This window comes from Anguilla rostrata, chromosome 17, assembly GCF_018555375.3.
Source record: "Anguilla rostrata isolate EN2019 chromosome 17, ASM1855537v3, whole genome shotgun sequence".
In the NCBI taxonomy this organism is placed as follows: domain Eukaryota; kingdom Metazoa; phylum Chordata; class Actinopteri; order Anguilliformes; family Anguillidae; genus Anguilla; species Anguilla rostrata.
In genome coordinates, this window is record NC_057949.1 from 29,192,492 (window position 1) to 29,214,206 (window position 21,715).

A 21,715-nucleotide genomic window follows, 5' to 3' on the forward strand; every position below is an offset into this window, starting at 1 on the left:
TATCTATTGTCATGTAATTTTACCATAAATTGAAGGTTTGTTTCCTCTGCTGTAAAGTACATCGCCCATTTTTTTAGGCGAATGTTCATCAAATGCTCATCTGTCACCTAAAGGGGTGGAGGTACTCCGGCGACCAAAATCCTGCCTCCCTGGCTGATCCCACCACTAATGAGGTTTTTCTGCAAGGGACTCCTGCCCACAGTTAACGTTCTGGCACAGTTCGTTTTCAATTTAGATCATAAGATGCATTGCTTAAATACGAACAAGCGCCTCGGCAGGGTGTGTTTTGAGCGTTGAATTTGGCATTATTGTTTCCTTATGTGTAATTTTAGTTAAGTACGTTGTTCAAGGGTACAACGGAACTGCCACACCTGGGAATTACGCTCTTAAGCTTACGACAACCTCAGAAGTTACAACCTCTTAAGCTTATAAACTCTTTAAACCCACTGTCCTAATCATGATGCTATGCTGCCACCCCATGGCAAGGTAGCATAGCCTAATGTTATCAAACATATAATGCTATTTTATCTGGACGGTGTGTCAGTGTTATAACAGAGCCGATAAACTTGAATAGATTAATATGATTTCATTATTAGCACATCCGAACAGCGCCCGTATTATCGACCCCCGTAAATAAGCAAGGGTCTGTTAAACTGTTTTGTAAAGCGATTCTTGGGAAACGCAGTATCATGGCTCTCTTAATACGCTCCCAGTGATGCTCTGTAATACAAGCATGGTGTACTCGCCTGTGCAAAATTCGTCCTCATGAGCGAAGTGTTTATTCACAAACATTCAACGGAGCTCAGAAGATGCGCAGTTGAAACGATCCTTATGACACCAGAATTGACGACTGTTTGGTCGCATTTAGTGGGCCAGCGCATGGCCTGCTGAAAATGAAGCGGTAGGTAGCAGTCTCTGGTAGGTAGTTATATGCTTTCAGGAAGTGACCTAAAAAGCGAAAAGGAAATCCGTGGTGGTTGGAAATGAAACGTCGCGCGGAGTGAAGTTGAAATAAAGTAGCGTAAGAATTGCTAGCTAGTTTACTCATGATTATCAAAAAAAACAACCTTCATTTGTTGCCGAGTCTGTTTGGTTTAAAATACTGTGCGTGACAAGTAAGGACACCGCTTCGCTTCAGTTAGCCATGTTCTGTTGTATTTCCAGCAGGCAAGCAAGCTAAACAACGTTAAGCTGGTCTAGCGTGTGGTTAACTTTTCTTAGTTCAAGGAAATGAGTTAACCAGTTCGATGCCCAGTTCTGTTCTTTTCTAGTTTTTAAAACATGCATTTCGAATAGTGCATTTCCAGTTCGTACACCACGAGCACAGTTTCGTACTACTGCCACTGCTCAATGAAGTGTGAAGAGTTACCGTGAGCTAGGTGCATGGTACCGTTGTGAAGTGCTTCGCGGTACGGTGAACGTCTAAAAAGCGTTTGAGTGGTGTGAGAAGGTGCACGTAAACGGTTAACTAGGCTACATAGCATTAGCTACACGAGGTTACATTTTAGCTAGCTAGTTTGGACAAACTTTGTTTGCGAAGAAGCGTGCACTAACGCTAGTTTTCTTGGCATCTGCCAGAGGTAGCTAACGTTATAGCATGGATGGAGTTCATCATTGCGTTTAATCGAGTGTTGTTATCTAGCGAGCCAGCTATACCCGCACCTGGGAAACTAGTTAGAAAAGACAGACAACATGATCACTACTGCAACTGCGTAGGTTTATTATCCAGTTGGGTTAATGTTAGACACGCAGTCATTTTTGAATGCAAATAGTTAACATGCTAACGGGCTAATAACCATGGTTACAACATAGAGCGAGCTTGTGTTATATGTCAAGCTTAGTATGCGGATCTGTGAGTTCAGTGTGCACGGTGTCCCATCCAGGTGATGTAAAGATCACTGAATTCTGAGTGTCACCAGGTGAAAATAGTCACGAAATGTTTCCGTGACTATCAGTACGGAACAGAACGTGTGTTGTAGCCACTGGTTTTTCTGTTTGCCCTTTGAAATGGCAAAGAATCCCTATTTGCCAGTATTAATCTTACCCAGTACTCTCAGCAGAACTGCATTAAACAACTCGTATTGTTTCTGCTCCTAACGAAAAAAAGTAAACTATGCTTCTCCGTATATTCACACGGGGCCATAAATAGAGCGAAACCAGGAAATTACCGAGACCCGCATTTAAATGTGTGTACATAAATTTACGCTCATATGAAAATTTGACAAATTAATACAGGCTAAGTATATAGTAATTAAATATACATATGGGATCTGAATAGAAAAGTGTTTGATGTTATTTTTGAAGTAATAGCATTTGGGATTCACTGGCTATATAACCTGGTCCTTTTTATCCCTCGGTAAATGATGACCTTTTACAAGTCCAGGATGCAGCTGCTGTAAGTTGTATAGGGCTTTAGTGTGAACACAAGTCTTGCTATTCACACGTCCTTGCTTAACACATAATAACATTGCTTTTGGAAAACAACGGAGTGAAGCTGAGTGAATCTCTTGATTAGCTGTATGTCCATTGCATGTACATTAAGGGAGTAGGTGCAATAATGGGAGTAGGTTACCTTTTCCAACAAATTGGGTTTGTTCAGTTTTCTATATAGGTCAAAATTTAGATCCAAACCAGTGTTACACTGAGACGCACTGTGTTTTTAAGGAGGACAGGCCACCCCACTGCCACGTAGTCTATTCTGTTTGAGTGATACCAAATTACTCTTTCATATGAAAATGTCCGGTTATGCAGTGCTTGTCTCTTATAGGTTGTGTGTGTCTGTGTCTGTCAGGGTTGTGCTTGTCCCTCGGACATCATGGAGAACTCTAAAGAGGACTACAAGATCCAGTCCTTCGACCCGGAGACCCAGAACCTGCTGAAGACGGCGCTGAAAGGTCAGTGTAAGGCGCGCCAGGTCCGAGTGCGTGCCGGGTTCGAGCAGCAGAACCGCGCCGGCGCCGCGCTGCGTTTGTCTGAGGGTTTAAAACAGAAAGGCTTTCCTTGTTCCGTGTTTAGATCCCAGCTCGGTGGACCTGGAGAAGGTCTCCAGCGTGATTGTGGACCAGTCTCTGAAGGACCAGGTGTTCAGCAAAGAAGCTGGACGCATCTGCTACACCATAGTCCAGGTACGGATCTACGGACCCCGGGGTTCTGCTATCGCGTGGGCGCTCGTGTGCGGTAGCCGTATTTTTACTGACATTTTAAGGCACGTTGGTTGAGAATTGTTCAGTTTCTGTCCGTTTATTTTTTTAAATTTTGGAAACGGACGTGTTTCCTGCCGTGGGCGGCAAGCGTCGGTGTCGGAAACCGCAGTTTCGTGTCAGAAACGGGTATAATGTCGTGCACGGAGGTGTTCTTGTCTAGACACTTGGCATAAATGACCAGACTTGGCCGTCCACATCCTGAGGACACGCTGTGAAGTTTCAGTGTGGGCAGAGTCCAGAGAATTAATGCGGAATATCCAAGTCCAGAAATCCCCAATCACAGGACCAGGAGTGTGCAGAAATTTCTGGAAATAGACATGCTGACGCAGGGAAACTGCCACTCACTACCGGCACATCCCAAATTCCACAGAAATTTAACGGGTCGGGTGTCTTTCAGAAGCTCTGTTTTTCAGGCAGCGCTAGCTGCTTTGGATAAGCGGCGCCTGCCGTAAGCCCGCAGTGTGAAGGCGGACGCGGTGTCACAGCCTCTCCTCTCCGCACCTCCCCCCCAGGCGGAGGCCAAGGTGAACAATGGCAGCATTTTCCGCCGGAACCTCCTGAACCGCCTGCAGCAGGAGTTCCAGGCCCGGGAGGAGACGCGGGGCCGCTCCCTGCAGGAGTGGGTGTGCTTCGTCACCTTCATCTGCAACATCTTCGACTACCTCAAGGTACGGGCCACGCCGCCGCCGGGCGGGGCACGAACGCTTCGGTTATGAGATTAATGCTCAGTCAAGGTTTCATCATCGATCTGAGGAACTGAAGTTGAGCTTCTAGCTAGCACTGCAAAAGAGTGCGCATACACTTCAGGCTGTGCCTGCCCACACATACACGCGTGCACAAACACAAACACACACTCACACACGCACACACAAACGCACACACGCGTGCCGACACATACACATACTTACACACACACACTCGCGCACACACATGCACGCGCGCACAAACACACTCACACACAGGTTTTCTGAAGGTGAGGCGTGGTTTGGTGATATCTCTGCGCGTCCTGCTTCAGGTGAACAACATGCCCATGATGGCTCTGGTGCACCCGGTGTACGACTGCCTGTTCCGTCTGGCCCAGGCCGACTCGCTGAAGAACGAGGAGGAGGTGCGTGTGTCCCCCCTCAGGGCCCCCCAAATATGTCACACCGGCCTGTGCGTAGCACACAAGCCGCGTGAAGCGTCCTCCGCCAACTCCATGTCTGTATGAGCTTAACACGCAAGACACTGTAGGATCACAAATATGGTTTTGGAACGTTCTACACTGAACATTCTAATGCTGATGTCACAATGCAGGTGTAAGTATCTTGTTCAAGGGTACAACGGCAGTGTCCTGCCAAGGAATCAAACCTGCAAACTTTTGGGTACAAGGCCAGTTCCTTAAGTTCTCATAACCCTCAAAGGGGTTCCATTGTACTACACTGCCACCGCTGCAGACTGAACCCGCACCAGTTCACACCATTCTCAGTGTTCATTATGAAACCTGTTTGCTACTTAAAGTGCTATATCCTCAGTCTCCGTCCTGCATCTCTGGCACTGATGACTGCTTGCTGCCTGAATTGGGGCTTTTCAACTTTTTCACATCCAGGGACCCCCCATCATGGGCTATAAAGGGTTATATTTAACAATATAGATGAAGGCTATATTTCTATAGTCATTGCATTTCAAGGCAAGCTAGGGACCCCCTACCGTACCTTCCAGGGGTCCGTGAAGCCCCTGTTCTAAACCCAGAGCCTTAATCTGTTGAGTGTGTCGCTGTGGCCCCCTGGCGCAGGTGGACTGCCTGGTGCTGCAGCTGCACCGCATCGGGGACCAGCTGGAGCGGATGAGCGCGCAGCGCATGGACGACCTCTTCTTCCAGCTGCGCGACGGCTTCCTGCTGGAGGAGGGCCTGGGCTCCATGGCCCGGCTGCTGCTGCTGGAGATCCTGGAGTTCCGCGCGGGGGGCTGGCAGCTCAGCGACACGGCGCAGAAGTACTACTACAGCGAGGTGGCCGACTGAGGCCTGGGAGGGGGCGGGGCCTGGAGTCTGGGGGCGGGGCCTGGAGGAGGAGGCGGGGCCTGCTGACCACTCCATTAAGAGTGGGGGAGGGAGGGGAGAGTGAATATTTAACTACGTTTAGAGCGGTACCCGGTCGTGTGCAATGGATGGCTGAGAGTATGCAGGTTTTTATTCATATTTATATGAAAATAAATAATTAGTTCCTTCACTCTGGTTGATGGTGATTTAGGTAGTGAAATCAGTAGTGTGCAACGATTGGTTGGAATGAAAACCTGCGTACTCTCGGCCCTCCGTGGCACCTGATTGGTCACCGCTGGTTTAGAGGGACCGGTTTCTCTGAAGGCGAGCGCTCCGTTCGTACTGGAGCCCAGACCAAGAAGGTGCGAGTTGAAGTGCGGTGGGTTTATTTAAAAAAAGCGTACGCGTATGTGCAGTGGACTGAGGCTAGCTTGGAGCTTTGGGGTTCTTTGAAGTGGAATTTGAGTTATGTTCAGGAGGCTGTTATTGGTGGGATTTTGCTAAATTAGTTTAGAAATACAAGTGTGTTCTGAAGCTCCTCCCATGTCCTGATTTAACATTCTCCTCGGTTGGTGGGAAAACTCTTTCATTTGTAAAAATAGTTTTCTGTGTGTGAAGAAGACACCTGCAGTTTACTGAAGAAATGATGATTGGATCTCGATCACTTAAGATGTCCACTTTGTACATCTGTCCAATTTTTTTATTCTCAGATACTTTTACCCAGAATTTTCCTGGGGAGGTACAGGAACTACCACTAGAGGCACTGACATTGATGTGTTTCTTATTCCTGTTAGGCTGTTACTTTTGTGTTTAGACATTCAATAATAACAGAACCAAACACAGCTGCTCCGTTTGAGATACGAGTACAGCCAAAAAAAAATTTTATTGTGTAGAGGCTAGTGTATTGGTCTGGGGTCATGCTTCGCAAAATCAAATGGTGTAATATGATTCTAAGTTAACTCATGCACTGGTGCTGTTCTTTTGAGACTGTCGAGTTCATTATAGCACTATGTGGAGGGCTGTCAGTTGCAAAATCTTTTGTTTTTTACTTGTGTTTAATTTTGAGAATTATCAGTTGACTTATCTTACATTCTGAAGTGCCACCCTCTGCGTAGAGCTGAAGTCAGTAGCATCCGAAGAAACCAGTTTATAGGAACTGGTCTGTATGGTTATTATAAGTCAGTTTGGACTTAATGGAGAATAACCTAACCAGCTTTGGTATGTGGAGAAAACTGCTCAGCTGAACTGGAGAATTATGCGTTGTTTTCGTTTCATCATCTGTACTCTAAAATATTGTCACCAGCCAGCTGTGGAGTTTACACACCAGCTGTGGTCAGGATGTTTAGGTCACCAAGGTAGTTCTCTGGAATTTCCCTAACGTAGAGCACATAGGCACAGCAATACACAGAAACCCTGACTTCTCCGCTGCGCTGCAGGTGGCTCCTCTGCGGTACGAGCGTTTCATTGGTGCTAGGAACAGACAAATCTGCTGTTTTCTGTTAAAATTTTCACTTTAAATGCGGAACGGCCACAGAATCGCAGCGCGTGAACATGTTTACCCGACAGCAGGCTTGGACTCTGGAAGGTTATTCTGCTTTGGTCTGTCCATCTGGTCTCTTAACTGGGCCGGTCCTGCAGCCCTGGGGTGGACACTGAGGTGCCGTGCGGAAGACTGGCTCTTAGCGTAGCACCGATTGCCCTGCTTCTCTCTGCAGTGTGAATGTGAGCTTAATTAAACCTTGTTCACGCGCCTGTGTGTCCATCCGTGGTCCTAACGATGGGTGCCGTGCTGAAAGTCTCTCGACTAGAGCTATAAACCAGGGAACCGTGATCGGATTTAACCGAAAGTATCCGACTCAGAATTCCGTGACACTGCTGTTGAGATTTATGGGAGAGCCAATCGCGGTGCTTCTTTAGTTCTGCACACGCACAGGATGAGGGGAGAACCTCACTACAGTGAGGCTTGTAGGCGGTGATACCTGCTTACATAACAGAGGCTTCTTAAAGAAACGGTAACACTGATTGAATTGATTTTTTTTTTTTTTTTTTTCACTCACAGAAAATCTGTTACACGGTTGTGTGGAGGTCCAAGTTTATAAACTTTGTGTTCAAGGAAAGGAGCTATTTGAAGTATGGAATCTTGAATCCTGACACCTGCCTGCCTGAATTGTCTTCCATTCAGAACAGTGAAGAAAACCACTGAAACAACTTTGGCCAAACTGACCAATGAGGAAAGGGTTTTGTAGTGTGGAATAGGGACGGTCACCCTGTTTAAAAAGTTGTTGCATATTGTAATATTGCATAGTTATTTATTTGTGAGTTACCAGCTCTTAACATTTAAAAATGGATTCATTAAAAGTAATTAAATTTACCTTAAATATCAGAGATCTGGTTAAAATATAGCACAGATTGGCCACTTGCTAGCACTGTAGTGCAGACAACACAATTTTGACATGACATTTTTTTGAGCTTGCACATTACAAACTAACGGTAAAAGTTAGAATGCTAAACTCAGTAAATCACTGCGGCATCGCGTGTGTCTGAAAGTTGACAGTGGTCCATCCCATTAGCGGGAATACACGGATGGTCGGAGATGGGTTCAAACCCCAGGAGTTTCTGCTCAGAGCTGTATTTTGTATTTCTTTTTGTACAGAAGACTAGAGTTCTCCGGGTCAAGACAGGTTTCAGTATTCTGTTCCAAATATTTTTCTAAGATGTCCATTAGCACATTTAGAAGATTTCTGTTAAAATCAGAGGAAAAAAAACAAAGCTTTTGTCAGGTTATTAAATATGGGAAGTTTTTCTTCCCCTTGTGTTTTTGTACTGCTGAATTTCTACATAAATTCCTGTTTGAACCTGAATTGTTAAAATAAAAAATGTTTTGAACTGCCTTCTGATTTAATTGATGAACAAACATGGTCCATTCTCCAAATGGTAGGGAAAAACACAGCACTCTCTAGAAAACTCAAACTGATAATTTATTACATAAATGTATGAAGCACAATAAGTGCAGACGTTTGCACAACAGCCTGATTGAACATGCTAAATGTGTAAAAAATAATAATACTAGAGGTCCAGCCAGTCTCCAGATGCCAATGAGAAACCAAATACAGCAGCTGACACTGTAGAAAGTCATATTTAATTACTCTGGCATATCATACAATCATAAGAAAACAATGCAATGTCCAATTTATTCAATATTTATATACATTACAATAAGTATAATCCTCATATGAAGTCCTCCATTCCGTGTCCTTTAGAATGGGGCCCAACCATTACGTCAACCTTGCTCCACAACAAAGATCTAGGACCCCCCCCCCCCCCCAATTACTCTTCAGTAACACCCAATCCCCTAGGGCCAAGCATCATTACTGTAACAAGCAAAATTAAGTGTGGTTTGTTTTTGTTTTTTTACCACCAGCGGTAGTGTGCGAACGCTCGGTTGGCCTCCGCCATCTTGTGCAGGTCGTGCTTCTTCTTCACCACCTTGCCCTTGTTGGCGAAGGCGTCCAGCAGCTCCTGGCTCAGCTTCTCGTGCATGAGCGTGCGCCGGTGCTTGCCGTCCCGGCACTCCGTGACCAGCCACTTCATCGCCAGGAAACGCCGCCGGTTGTCCGTGAGAGGGGTGGGCACCTGCGCGGCGGGCACACCTGCGTTAGCCTCGGCTTCGCTTCCTGTCACCTCTGACCCTCGGCCTGTCACCTCTGACCCTCGGCCTGTCACCTCTGACCCTCTGACCCTCGGCCTGTCACCTCTGACCCTCGGCCTGTCACCTCTGACCCTCTGACCCTCGGCCTGTCACCTCTGACCCTCTGACCCTCGGCCTGTCACCTCTGACCCTCGGCCTGTCACCTCTGACCCTCGACCTGTCACCTCTGACCCTCTGACCCTCGGCCAAAGTACGCTTAAAAAAACCGAAAGGTTCCCCGGAGACAGCACGTGTAATTAACACAATATTTGCACTGCCAATAACCCCAGGTACCCCAGTACAGGGCAGTAAATAAAACGGGGAACATTCTAATAGAGAAACGAGGTGTCCAGCTGATCACTTCCTGTATGTTTTGCTGCAGAAGGAAATACCACCGGTGACCGTGACAACCGCAGCGGATTCAGAACTCACTGTGGGGTCAGTCAACACTGACCTGGTAGTTCTTTCCGCCTCTCTGCACGGTCATCAGGCCCACCACCGGCTTGCAGTTCTCCAGGGCCTGGTGGAAAATGGCGTGAGGATTGCACTCGATCTCAGGCTTCTGGGCGTCGGGGGCTTTGTGGTACTTCTCCACCTGGATCCTCTTTATGCCCTCCAGAGTCTGAACAGAGGAAGAGCCCCAGAAACATGAGCAGCAGTGCCCAGAGCCATCAGCCAGGTATGGACCATGATAAACGCTGTTACCTGCATACCTGTGTTATGATACTCCTGGCCAGAACCTTTCTGCCATCTTGCATGATCATATTGACAAATTTACTATAAAAAAAAAGGTACATTGATTAGTATAATGTCATTTCAACTGACAGGTAAATTAGCAGTTTTTTTGCTGGTTTGTCGCACATGTAATTGAATTGAATCCATGTTCCAAATTTGGGAGGGTTCCGGGTTTTCACTGCAGTTAGCCAGCTAAATCGGTAATCCTGGCGGTATTTCATGAATCAGTAAAAACCCGGAACCCTGCCATGAACTGAATTAAAAGGAGCTGTTGCAGGTTTTACTCTATGAAGTTGTCCAACTAGCTTCGTGAAACAGGGCCCAGAGAGTTGGGTATCCCAGCATTAAAACTGCAACGGCGCCCGTGTTTATAGTGTCCCACACCTTATTATCGGGTCGCTGAAAACGGAGCTGGTAAGCCCGGGCGGAGCGGCTTTTATCGGCCTGACCGCTTTCAGCTCGCGCTCCTTTATTTCCTCCTCGGACAGTTCCGTTTCAGGTATGCTGTACACTTCCTTTCGAGGTTCTGGCTCCAGGTAGTAAGGGTTGTACCTCGTCCATCTCGCCACCAAAACGCTAAAATAGCGCAGTAAACACAGTTATGGGGAAAAAAATTGAGGAAAAAAGGTCTAATAGGTAGGTGGATCGAGGTCGGTCAAGACGCCAATGCACCTCAAACAATCTGCTCTTTTCAATGCTGAATAAATTAAATGAGAAAACTAGCGCAGTATGGATTGTAATCGGATAACTAACGTAAACTACCCAACTTAGCCAATTTACCGAATGCCTAATTTAACGAAGTCTGATTAATTTATAATATTAATTAATGGTTTCCCTACTGTCCGCAGCATAGCACTTTCTGTACCTGTAGCTAAATTACATGTTAACCAATGGACAAGGTAGCTAGCTATACAGTGGCATAGTCATCTTGCAGGCCTATCGACAGTTACATTTCGATTCATAACAGTGATGTATAGAAAGCGTAGTAAAAATAAGTATTAATGTGATGCAAAACGCGAATCTTCTCCGATCATTTTAGTCACAAACGAATAAGTTGATTTTACCTGGGTGTCCAAGGTTTCAAAAAATTTACGATGGACGCAGCCATCTTGAAACGTGTGGCGAAGGACCTCTGCGTAGGCTGTCAATAATACTGCCTGATTGCTCACGAACTTCTGAATTACAGAAGAGGGCGATCGATGGCCATAATGAAGGATGTCAATTTGTGCATTCAGTTGCTTTGTAATTGACTAATTACCAGCAAGAAAAATAGTGTCACGAGCCTCGTTTATTGTTTCTCCGGAAAAAAAATCTTCGAATCAGAGTGGGAAAGTTAAGTAAAAAATTTTGAATACTCTTGTGGAATTCCCGATGGGAATTTCACACCGGTGCTGACCCGTTTCTACAGGTAAGAGCCCGAAGACTCGTTAAAACTGACCATTTAATTTAACCAAGCTAGATTTCGTAAACATTAAAAATTGAATGTTTATTTTATAAACTCGTTAACTCGCCACTTTATGCAGCAATGTTGTTGAGAATTGTAATTATATTGTGTGTGTCTGTGTGCGTGTAGACCAAAGGTCTAAAATACACCTATGTGCTTTTGTTCTGTGATAAGAAACTGCTTTAAGTCCAAAATAATAGATGATTAGGTTTTTGTGTTGGGAATCTGAGAGCACACAATTCATTCAATTAAAGAAGTATGATTTATTTATTTTTTTATGTATGTTTTTAGCCTGGGAGGCACATAAAATATAGCCTAGCCCTAGACCTTATTCTATGAAACAACAGACACTTTTATTGAGAATAGTACGCTGGCCTTGTCACCAGAATTTATATTTTAAGGACCGTTGAACAATCCAGTTCTTTTTTTAAATATATATTACCATGAAATCAATGGAAGATTAATTGAATAGTCACAGGGCCTCAATCCAGGACACATTTCTCAGATCTGTGGTTCCTGGAGGAACCATGCATGTGTGGCATTTTGTTTCCAGGTTTTCCCAGGTCTTATTAGGACATCAGCTGTGTACACAGACGCTGGTTCACTCACATTGGACTGCAGTAAACCCACTTAGGGACACAAGACTTCAGCTGTTAAGGACCTCATCAAGAATGTCTTCTAAAATGTCATATAGCACAAATGATTGGATAGTTAAGTAATTAACGGAAGTTGCCAGGGAATTAGGTGTGTTCCTCCTAGCCAATGCAGTTCAACACAATCTCAGTTAATCTAGCAGTTTCCTTCATAGAGGTCCCCAGACCCTGACCCTGGAGAGCCACAGCATCTGCTGATTTTCCTGCTTACTCTGCAGTTTTCTGCTCAGTTTGATTGTAAAATTAACTCAACCTCATCTGGTTTTCTTTGGACTGAACTGGTACTGCAGTAAACAACGATCTGCTTGTGCCATTTAGCCTGTTATACAGTGAAGTATTAGCTATTGTGTTTTTGGGAGTGGAGAATTTTGATACTGTTGCACTGCTCTGTACTAGCTCTGGACTAGCAGCTTCAGTGACAGCCAATCAGCATCCTCCTGCTTGTTTCTATCAAAGATCCACCCAGAGTACCTTTTGTGAATTTGTCTAAATATTGTGGTGAACAGAGATTTATAGGTGGTGAAGAGCTAACACATCGTTGTCTTTCACTGTATGAAATCCTACCTTTTTATATGAACACAATGTTGATTTAAAAAAAACGCTTTATTAACCAGCACTCTGTGGGAAACTATAACAACCACCCTCCAAAAACACACGCGCACACAAACACACACACAATTAAACTACAACTTGGAATCAGCTTATGCAAAAAATTGAAAAAGGTTTTATTATCAAAGAACACGTTGATCAGATGCAATGAAGTGTATGTACAGCAGTAGAGAACGGGGTGGAGTGAGGTGGGTTGGGGCAAGCATGAACCAGCCATCCACTGTGTGCTAGTCCCTGGGCGTGCGCTAGCCACCCCGACTCGTCGGGCGCTAGCCCTCCACCGTCCCTTCCTTCACGATGGCCTGAGCCAGGTTCCGGGCCAGAGCCAGACGCAGCAGCTCCACCTTGGTCGTTTCTATGTCCGCGTCCTGCGGAGAAGGGGGGGGGGTATCAGATAGTCAGTTCTCAGGTTACATTTAGTAAACACAGACTTGCACTTCATATGCATTACAGGAACAGCCTCCTTGTAGACATCTAGAGGGGTGGAAATCCAGGCTGAGAGATGTTTTCACAAACAGGCTAGGTTAACCCCCCCCAAATAAAGCTCAGCTTTCACTTGCAAATAGCCTGGCTACATCCTAGTGGGGAGGCAAACCTTCACTTTTCAACCAAATGTAGCTGGGTTTTCACCTGAACACCTCAACAGCATTTTGCTAACTTTTTACCACGAAAACGTTCACCGGGATCTCGGAAACATGCAAAGCCACCATTTTGAATGTAGTTTTTACAGCATTTCAGCTGTGCATTTCTGCCCATCCGCAACCAATTATTATTTTACACATGGACATCAGCAGGAGCTAATGATCATTTTTAATCTTAACAAAACAGTTCAGCAAGTACAAGAGAATGAAACTGAGGGAATGTATGACCTGCATGGACTGATCCACGCTGGCTCCGGCGTTGCCCGCGGTCAGCTCCTCCAGGCAGTGCATGAGCTCGTACGTCTGGTCTGCCGAAAAGATCACCTTCCAGAAAAAGGGGAGACTCGCTTAGCACCTGCGCTAAAATTCAGACCAGCCCGTCTGTATCATTCTGATTCGCTTTGAGAGACATTATTACCGAACGACAGTCTAGGCTAGTTGTCATTGTCATACAAATATTATGACTGAGCGACTGATCCAGCCTATTGAATCCTAGATGGCGATATTAAAATGCTAGCCAAAGTGTTAGCCAACTAGCTTAAAAGTAAGCCAGCTAGGAGAAGCATCTAGCAGAAGCGTTAGCCAGCTTGCAGAAGCATTAGCCAGCTAGCAGAAGTGTTAGCCAGCTAACCAAAGCATTAGCCAGCTAGCTGAAGTGTTAGCCAGCTAGCCAAAGCATTAGCCAGCAGGGCGAAGCGTTAGCCAGCTAGCCGCCAGGCCCGGCGGCACTGTGCTCACCTGTCTCTGTTCCAGCAGAGGCAGAGCGTCCGTCAGCAGCGTCATCCAGAAGCTCTGCGGCGCTATCTTAGCCGTCATCAGCGACAGCAGGAGTGTAGCCGCCTCAACAAAGCACTTCTCTCCATACAGCTTATGGAACTCACGATACTGCCCTGTAAATGCACATGGACACGTGACACAAATGCATACATACACTCGTACGCACACACACAAAATTCTCAGCAAGGATCTGCAGTATTTCTTCATTAAAGTATTTAAACGTATTTAAATATGTGCCTGCCCCTAGTTTGCTGCAGACAGGCAAGTCATTAATATGGGGCCAGTGGCAATGAGTAGAGTATGAGAGGGTATAAGGTGAAAGGGTATCGTATAAGAGGGTATAAGGTGAAAGGGTATAGATGGTGTAGTATGAGAGGGTATACAGTGATGGTGTAGGGCCTGTGGTACCCCCTCCCAGCCCTCTCTTCTTACCCAGAAAGGTGAGTCTGTCGCTGAGCAGCATGGCGGAGCCCAGGTTGTCTATCAGGTCCAAATCGGAGAAGGTTCCGTGAGCGCAGTAATCCTGCAGGAACCTGGGGAGGGGGCGGGAAGAGCGGGTGAGACCAGGAGCCCGATTCCGAGGCGGGACCATGGTGCGGTGGGCGGGGCGAGGCGGGCGGGGCTGACCTCTCGGAGATGAGCGTGGCGAAGGCGGCGTCCTTGGCGCGGATGCTCCAGGAGAGGGCGGAGCCTAGCCGGTTGTTCCGCAGCGCTCGCTTGGCCATGATCTTGCAGATGCTGCGCACTGCGAGAACCGCGCCGGGGTCAGAGTTCAGCGGGGTCATCCTCCTCACTTACAACACCCCCCTCCCCCGCAGGTGTACCTCTCTACACCCGCCCCACCCCCCCCTGCAGGTGTACCTCGCTCTGCCCCCCCCCCGCAGGTGTACCTTGCCCCCCCCCACACCCCCTGCCCCCCGCAGGTGTACCTTGCCCCCACCCCACCCCCTGCAGGTGTCCTCGCTCTGCCCCCCCGCAGGTGTACCTTGCCCCCGCCCCCCCCCCTGCAGGGTACCCCCCCCCCCCGCCCCCCCGCAGGTGTACCTCGCTCTGCCCCCCCCCGCAGGTGTACCTTGCTCCGCCATCTGTCTCTGCTCGCAGATCCGCAGCACCTTCAGTGCCTTGCGCTCTGAGTCCAGGGGCACCCTCTCCACCTGCAGCTCCAGGTACACCCTCCCAAACTCGGGGCAGTGGTCAAAGTAGCCCACCGCCAGCTGCCACAGGCTGGGGGTGAGGGGGGGGGGCACATTTCAGCAGCTCGTTAATTAGACACACCCTTGTGAGGTCAGGATCAACACAGGATTACTACAGATACTACGCGCTAAACTACCAATTATAATGTAATATAATTAATAGTCATTTAAAATGGTAATTAAACAATGAATACACTAAATTCGGGTGGTGTTCAATGACCTATATAACTGACTTCATTCATTTGGACTTAATTCACTTAATTATAATAAATTTAGGGGAAAGAACGAGAAGAAATTGGACTGTAATTCTCACCCTCACACTACCCAGTTATCGCAGGGAGATAAATGCTTTGGACAGCATAATGTTAAAACAGAGTCTCGTGTCCTTCAGGCTTCCCAGGGGGATTTAAAATGAATCACTGGAATAGGGAGGTGCCAGTAAAAAGCACATCAGCCAGCCCAGCGGACACCTGGCCATACGCACCTGTGATGACTGAAGAGTCCGGAGGCGTACTCCAGCAGGAGAAACTCCCTCAGATTGGAGCCAAAGCTGAACACGAGGAAGCAAAGAAGGATTAACGAACGTGTGCGTTTTAAAAAGACGGCAGCCTGTGGTCCGCTCAGAGAGCTCAAAGTGCCTGTGTAAGGCGCACTCACTGCAGGTTGTGGGACTGCAGCAGTTTGCAGTGGTCCAGCAGGTCTGTCAGGTGAGCCACGAACCACCAGTTATTGAGGGCGAAGCTGGGGGGGGGAAATATTAACAACGATATTAATTATTGATGTTATTAGTTTCCCAGGCTCACGGCCTGCGCACGGCGCACCTGCGCGGCCTGCTCACCTGCAGTCTTTGATCACCTGGTGGATGTCGAACTCGAAGGCAGCCAGCAGGATGCTGTCCAGAGGCTCGGGACCACTGCGAGTGTCCAGGAACATGTCCATGCTGGACTGGAGACACGAGAGGGACACTGTTTCAATCCCTCTGGAGACACTTCACTACCGAACACCCAGACCTGCCTCAAACGCTTTGTGTGAAATACTGAAGCTCTTTAGAAACAGGGTTCCTGCAGATCAAGTTCAATCATGCGTATTCACAACAGAATTACATACATGTACCTTCTGGTTAGTAACTTTTTTTTTTTTTTTTTTAATTCTCAGGGATCAGTGGGAGTGTTTTGGCATTTTACCACCACCAAAGAAGAAGAGGGAAAAAAACATTTGACCCAGTTCTGTGGACACAGCGGCGCAAGTCAGGTCAAGTAAGAGTTTATTATCCCATGTAGGTAAAAATTAACTGGAGGACATAATCCCCATCGCAACACAAGTCTTGCACAAACATTACATGTATTAACAAGTCAACATTCAACTACTACAACTAAAAATCAGGTTCAAATAACCAACAGACAGCCAATATATACATAAATACATGTAAACTTAAACTTCCTGAAATCTAGTAAGTGGCTCTGCATTATTTCAGTGCGTAAGTGACTGCACACTGATGAATGTATAACAGAAACACGTACGCTGTGTATATTTTTACAGTGCGAGTGCCGCTCAGCTGTGACCCATAGGGGGCGTGGTACCTGGGCGTAGTAATGCAGTTCTGTGGGTTTAACCGTGGGATGAGAATACAGCAGCCGGGTCACCAGGAAGTGGTACCAGGTCCCCAGGAGGTCCTTGTGCTCAAGCAGGGTGTCCTCGTCCCCAACCAGGATCTACAATAAGAGCCAACTATGACCCGAGTGTGTACACACACAACAGGCAGTGTGTGTACAAACATACGCGCACGCACACGCACACGTACTGCTTAATTCCAGGAGGTAAACATGACAGCAGTGTTACAGAACAGCTTTGCTGTAGGCATGGCGTGCAGCGTTCCGATTGGACGAGCAGAGACTACCTTGCAGATGGCCTCCAGGTGGCGGTTGCTGGCGAAGGAGTTGTCCTGGAGACAGCGGTCACACTCCTCGCGCCAGTGCCGCCACTCAACATCGAACTCCGTCAGAGTCTGGGTCCCGCCCGGCTGCACAGGGAGACGGGAGCAGCGTTAACCAGGACAAGAACTGCTAACCACGGCACAAACCACTAACCAGGACATGAACCCCCCCTCAACCGCCTGCTAACCAGGCAGCCAAACAACGCTAACCTGTCAGGACAGAACTGCTAACCACGGCACAAACCGCTAACCAGGGAAGACCGGACAACTGCTAACCAGGACAAGAACTGCTAACCAGGGCACAAACCGCTAACCAGGACACGAACCCGCTAACCTGCTAACCACGGCACAAACCGCTAACCAGGACAAGAACTGCTAACCAGGGCACAAACCGCTAACCAGGACACGAACCCGCTAACCAGGGCACAAACCGCTAACCTGCTAACCAGGACACAAACCCGCTAACCAGGGCACAAACCGCTAACCCGCTAACCAGCTGAACCAGGACAAGAACCGCTAACCTGGACACAAATCACTGCAAACCCGCTAACCAGGGCACAAACCGCTAACCTGCTAACCAGGACAAGAACCGCTAACCCGCTAACCAGGATGAGAACCACTGACCATCACTTCAGCACAACTTTGAGAAAAACGTAAGTAAACCCAAAGCACACCCGTGCCTTACGTACAGCAGTAGAGATCATTACAAATTTTTATTTTGTTTATATATTTACAAATTTGCTTTTGCTCATGTCAGGACACTGAAATCGAAATCTTCCCTGCAGCTGTCGCCCAAATTAGACTCTGAGCATATGCTGCAGCATCTACTGTGGGTGTACACTCCAGACATCATACTGTTAAATCCGACGCCCACACCTGTAAGACGGCACTGGTACCAGACAAGCAGTGAATCATAAACGGTAAAAAAAAATTTTAAACCCACAGAGTCTTAATGCTCCAAACCAAAATGGAGTGGCACCAGAGCAAAGGCGACTCACGCTGAAGATGGGCATCTTCATGAGGAGGGAGTCCAGGAGTTTAAACATGGCCCTGGCAGCTGGCTGAAATGAGGCCTGCTTCACCAGGACCTGCCTGGCCTCGTCCGTTCGGCCCTGGAGCACGTAGCTGGTCACCTGGGGGGGGAAGGGGGGCAGAGGGGTTCAGCACGGATGGAGGTATGGGGCAGGGGGAGGGGGTGGGGCCAGGTAATGAGTGAATGATGAGAGAATGGGCGGGGCAAGTGAGTGGGTGACAGGGAACAAAGGCAGACTTTGATGAGTGACAGAGTGAGTAGAGGGAATTTGTGTGGGGTGGGGTGGAGTGGGGAGGGCGAGGGCGGCGTGTGTTTTGGGGAAGGACGGAGACCCCAGCCTACCACGTCCCAGTACGCCGGGTGCTCCGTGGGGCTCTCGCTCTGCAGCACCTCCTGGGCCTTCTCGTCCACATCCGCCTTGTGCAGACGCACCCAGTCCAGCAGGTGGAGCTGGAGAGCACCCGCTGGAACGGAACACGGGCGGGACGTGAAAGCACTGGCCGTGTGCGAAACGGCTTACATGCCTACTACTGAGTACGCAAGTTTCATAAAGCCTGTATGCAACTTGTATACTCAATAGTAGGCAAGTATGCCGTTTCGGACATGGCCACAGTACCAGGCTCCCAGCCCAACAGGGCTAAACCTGCAGCAGGTAACCACCCCCACAGACCCGCCCCTCAGGAGAGCAGTGCTGATGTACACTACCCTACGATGAACAGAAGACTACATAAAACACAACTTCCGAACCACACTTTAACTCTCAAACAGGGAAACCGTTCTGCATTAACAATGACTCAGTGGAATGAACCATGAGGCCAACGCTACTTTCTTTGTTGAAACAGAAACACTGAGGTGTAGTTATGAAAAGGGGACTTTTGAGATGTTTGTGGTAAACGGCCGGGAAATTTTCCCTCCTGACTGATTTTCGCACGCCTGCGTTCTGCAGAACCACAGTCCCCACAGTAAATCAACAGGAAGTCCCTCCTTTAACTGCGTGTTCTGTAATAAATGCCGCTGAATGGATGGATGCTAACCTGGAGCCGCTTCGATGAACAGCACCTCACACAGGTTCCAGATGATCTCCACCGCCAGCAGAATCGAAAGCTGCAAAAGAAATTTAAAACAGCAGCATTTGGAGAATCTGTTTTTGAATCTGTTGAAAAATGGAAGTGTGTACGTACAACTGTTAAGATTAAGACAGACCCTCTACCCCCACAGAAGGATGTGTGGGATTAATTATGTGACTAAATAATCCACTCTCAGAACTATTTTTTCCTAGAAATCGAAGAAGAGACACTGGCTCACGGAAGTACTCTGCATCATACCTGATTGTTGTACTGCGCTCCTAAAGTTGCATCTCGTGTAGACACTAGGAGGAGGAAGACAAATCAGTGACTGGTGTTTTTGTTGATTAAACGCAGATCAGGACTGTGTAGACACTGTACCTGCAACTTGCTGAAGCTCCTCCATACATGCTCGTATCACTGATCTGTAGTGCTTGCTGATACTGACAAACCTAAAGACAGAAAACCCCATTAAAACTGCTTCATCATTTATACAAGCAGTTAACCCTTTGCTCAACCTGTTCTCGCTGCAGGGCGATCGTCTGGAAATCTAAAGAAGAAAAGTTACCGAGTATATTTTTCAGTACAATGTCAATCACGTTCAATTCATCAACCTTAACTATACAGCATATAGGACAGTACTACCGCATGGAAAAAATTTGCTTGATTGTCCAGTCCTTTATGGATTCCCGAAATTACAAAGAAAACTCATCCCGTCTTGATTTGGGTGAACACAATTTACTGGCCAGGCGAAGGGGGGGGGGGGGGGTCCTTACTGGGATTTCTTGTTTTTGCTTGGGACGTCATCTTTGATCTTCTGGAGCCCCACGAATATGTGATGAGACTCGTTAAAGAGCTTTCGCAGGATCGGCGAGTAAATGTCCTCGTCTTTCCTGACCACGTGAACCGAAGGACAGCCCTGATCTGCGGAAGGAGCACCTGAGAGAAATACAAGTGAGAATGCATTAAAGGGAATGCTTTGGTGATTGTCGCGCGAGGGGACTTAAACAACACAGCACATTCGAAACATCAGCTCAGCTCAGCTCAGTAACGGTCTGGCGGCAAGCTACCTGTTGCTTTGTACTTCGTCTCGTAGACCAGGATGTCCCCAGGGCCCCAGACAAATCCCAGGTGCTTCTGGGTGACGTCGATGCCAGGAATGAGCTGAGGGGTGAGAATTTTAGGTCAGTAAACGCGGATGAGGTCACTCGTAAATTAACTACTGCAATTAGCCCACACACAATCAAACACCACAAATAACTGAGATTTTCCTATTTAATGGTCAGTGTACGTCAACTTGACGTCGGAAAGCTAACAACCAGTACTGCAAAGACACTAACGAGTGACTGGTAATACAACCTGCTAAATTAGTTATGGTATAAAGGTATAAAGTTTTCTATTATTCTGTAACACTCGACTGCATACGAAGAGTTACATCTACTTATTCCCCGCCGTTATGAATGTACTTTAAAATGTTACCAATTTAGCACGACTTCAGCTACATTAAACCGGTTATCGCTCGATAACTAACACCTGGAAAAAACAACATACTGTGGTTGTCGGCTCGACATCAACCTCCTCCATTGCGTTGGGGAAAATAATCGTTTAAACGAAGCTCATATAAACAATACGTTTTACAATAAGACACGTTTATAATACTCATAACCATAAGCTGCAAAGATTCGGCGCCTCTCCGACTAGTAAAAGGACCCCACCAGCAAGGAAAGGCTAACGATGTGCCTGAACGTAATTCTTTAAAAGAACCGGTATTTGTGAAATTTATGCACAGTCGTATACACGGTCGATTCATTTTCATTTTCAACTTTCACATTAGAATGACTTATTAATTGAGCTGGTCTGGTTTCCAAGTATATAGACGTAGATAATGTATCCATCGTGCGCTATAACTTTTGAAAGTCAAGTATTTCTATAGGCATTGCAAAGTTGAAAGGAATTGTCCCACGCGATTTGTTTGAACAGATGGGGGAAACATGGGGAAGATATGTCGTTTTACTATATATCGCTTGGCTAACTAAATGGATTATAAACGTGTTATATATTTTATATATATAAAAAAATCATTGTGCCCACTGTATATGTGTGATAACCAGTGTAAAACATAAGTCCAAAAGAACCTATTTTGTGGATTTCTCCATCTTGCATTAAATGGGTCCTGAACACATACATCAGACGTTTCAAAAATAAATAGCCTACATCTAATTTTAATTAATCTCTTCCCAAAATGCATCAATGTTTAAAGAAAATTAGTATGTGAGAGATGAATGTAGAAAATGGAATTTTAAAGAAAAGTGCAGCTTATGCATGTACAATAAAATAAAAAAGGTACAGTATACATGGTTTCACTGGTGGTGTGGTGTTTGGGAAGGGGGGGAGGGGCGCCAGTTTCCATGACATAAAAACAAGATGGCCACTGCAGCTCACAGTTCACCATAAGAATTTTCCAGAAAACAGGCTTCACACCTACACATTCCACAGTATTTAAACATTTAATCATGTGCAGCAAAATGATTTCCTCTTGGTAATATAGTCATGCAATGACTATTTTACATGTATCAAGAACATATTGGTGGATTTTATCATTATTTTTTAAACAAAACAAGAAAGAAGGTTATGTTCTTTATGCGCGTGCACGAGGTATTGCGCGACGGAGAGCATGCCATGTCAACGCGCATTAGGACACTCCCGCCCAGACGAGCGCTCC

At 46.7% G+C, this 21,715-nt stretch overlaps 3 protein-coding genes across 7 annotated transcripts; 1 reads left to right on the top strand and 2 right to left on the bottom strand.

Moving 5' to 3' along the window:
- The first annotated feature begins 798 nt into the window (after positions 1-798).
- On the top strand, positions 799-8,113 carry mif4gdb (MIF4G domain containing b). Of its 5 annotated transcripts, none has more exons than XM_064315696.1 (6): positions 799-901; positions 2,792-2,894; positions 3,016-3,125; positions 3,716-3,871; positions 4,219-4,311; positions 4,978-8,113. In XM_064315696.1, exons 2-6 carry the CDS (start codon positions 2,816-2,818, stop codon positions 5,203-5,205), a joined length of 666 nt encoding a protein of 221 aa, XP_064171766.1. In that variant the 5' UTR covers positions 799-901; positions 2,792-2,815; the 3' UTR covers positions 5,206-8,113. The 5 variants fall into 5 exon arrangements, with proteins under 5 accessions (XP_064171766.1, XP_064171763.1, XP_064171764.1 ...); XM_064315693.1 differs by having other exon boundaries at positions 899-1,021; XM_064315694.1 differs by lacking the exon at positions 799-901 and adding an exon at positions 907-1,016.
- Positions 8,114-8,619: 506 nt separating this feature from the next.
- Positions 8,620-10,871, bottom strand: mrps7 (mitochondrial ribosomal protein S7). The gene is made up of 5 exons (XM_064315691.1): positions 10,711-10,871; positions 10,031-10,222; positions 9,625-9,688; positions 9,366-9,533; positions 8,620-8,856 (listed from the first exon to the last, which is right to left on the bottom strand). Exons 1-5 carry the CDS (start codon positions 10,752-10,754, stop codon positions 8,635-8,637), a joined length of 690 nt encoding a protein of 229 aa, XP_064171761.1. The 5' UTR covers positions 10,755-10,871; the 3' UTR covers positions 8,620-8,634.
- Positions 10,872-12,444: 1,573 nt separating this feature from the next.
- nup85 (nucleoporin 85) lies at positions 12,445-20,757 on the bottom strand. Its single transcript, XM_064315689.1, has 19 exons — positions 20,545-20,757; positions 20,064-20,157; positions 19,770-19,932; positions 19,375-19,445; positions 19,255-19,298; positions 18,964-19,033; positions 18,272-18,393; positions 17,895-18,029; positions 16,861-16,983; positions 16,544-16,675; positions 15,802-15,908; positions 15,621-15,704; positions 15,448-15,513; positions 14,843-14,994; positions 14,398-14,515; positions 14,203-14,303; positions 13,732-13,883; positions 13,222-13,317; positions 12,445-12,720 (listed from the first exon to the last, which is right to left on the bottom strand). The coding sequence occupies exons 1-19, from the start codon at positions 20,575-20,577 to the stop codon at positions 12,622-12,624; spliced, it is 1,962 nt and encodes a 653-aa protein (XP_064171759.1). The 5' UTR covers positions 20,578-20,757; the 3' UTR covers positions 12,445-12,621.
- Between the last annotated feature and the right edge of the window lie 958 nt (positions 20,758-21,715).

Bases quoted from the DNA above. Each gene is read 5' to 3' on its own strand.
- mif4gdb (XM_064315696.1), top strand. From the start codon at position 2,816: ATGGAGAACTCTAAAGAGGACTACAAGATCCAGTCCTTCGACCCGGAG. The intron at 3,126-3,715 runs GTACGGATCTAC...CCTCCCCCCCAG, and splicing joins TCTGCTACACCATAGTCCAG to GCGGAGGCCAAGGTGAACAA. The intron at 3,872-4,218 runs GTACGGGCCACG...GTCCTGCTTCAG, and splicing joins ACATCTTCGACTACCTCAAG to GTGAACAACATGCCCATGAT.
- mrps7 (XM_064315691.1), bottom strand. From the start codon at position 10,754: ATGGCTGCGTCCATCGTAAATTTTTTGAAACCTTGGACACCCAG. The intron at 9,689-10,030 runs GTGTGGGACACT...TTTTTTTTATAG, and splicing joins TTCAGCGACCCGATAATAAG to TAAATTTGTCAATATGATCA. The intron at 8,857-9,365 runs GTCAGTGTTGAC...CCCGCCGCGCAG, and splicing joins GAGGCGGAAAGAACTACCAG to GTGCCCACCCCTCTCACGGA.
- nup85 (XM_064315689.1), bottom strand. From the start codon at position 20,577: ATGGAGGAGGTTGATGTCGAGCCGACAACCACA. The intron at 19,446-19,769 runs GTAAGGACCCCC...TTCTGTCTTTAG, and splicing joins AGCAAAAACAAGAAATCCCA to GTTTGTCAGTATCAGCAAGC. The intron at 13,884-14,202 runs GTAAGAAGAGAG...GTGCATTTACAG, and splicing joins CGACAGACTCACCTTTCTGG to GGCAGTATCGTGAGTTCCAT.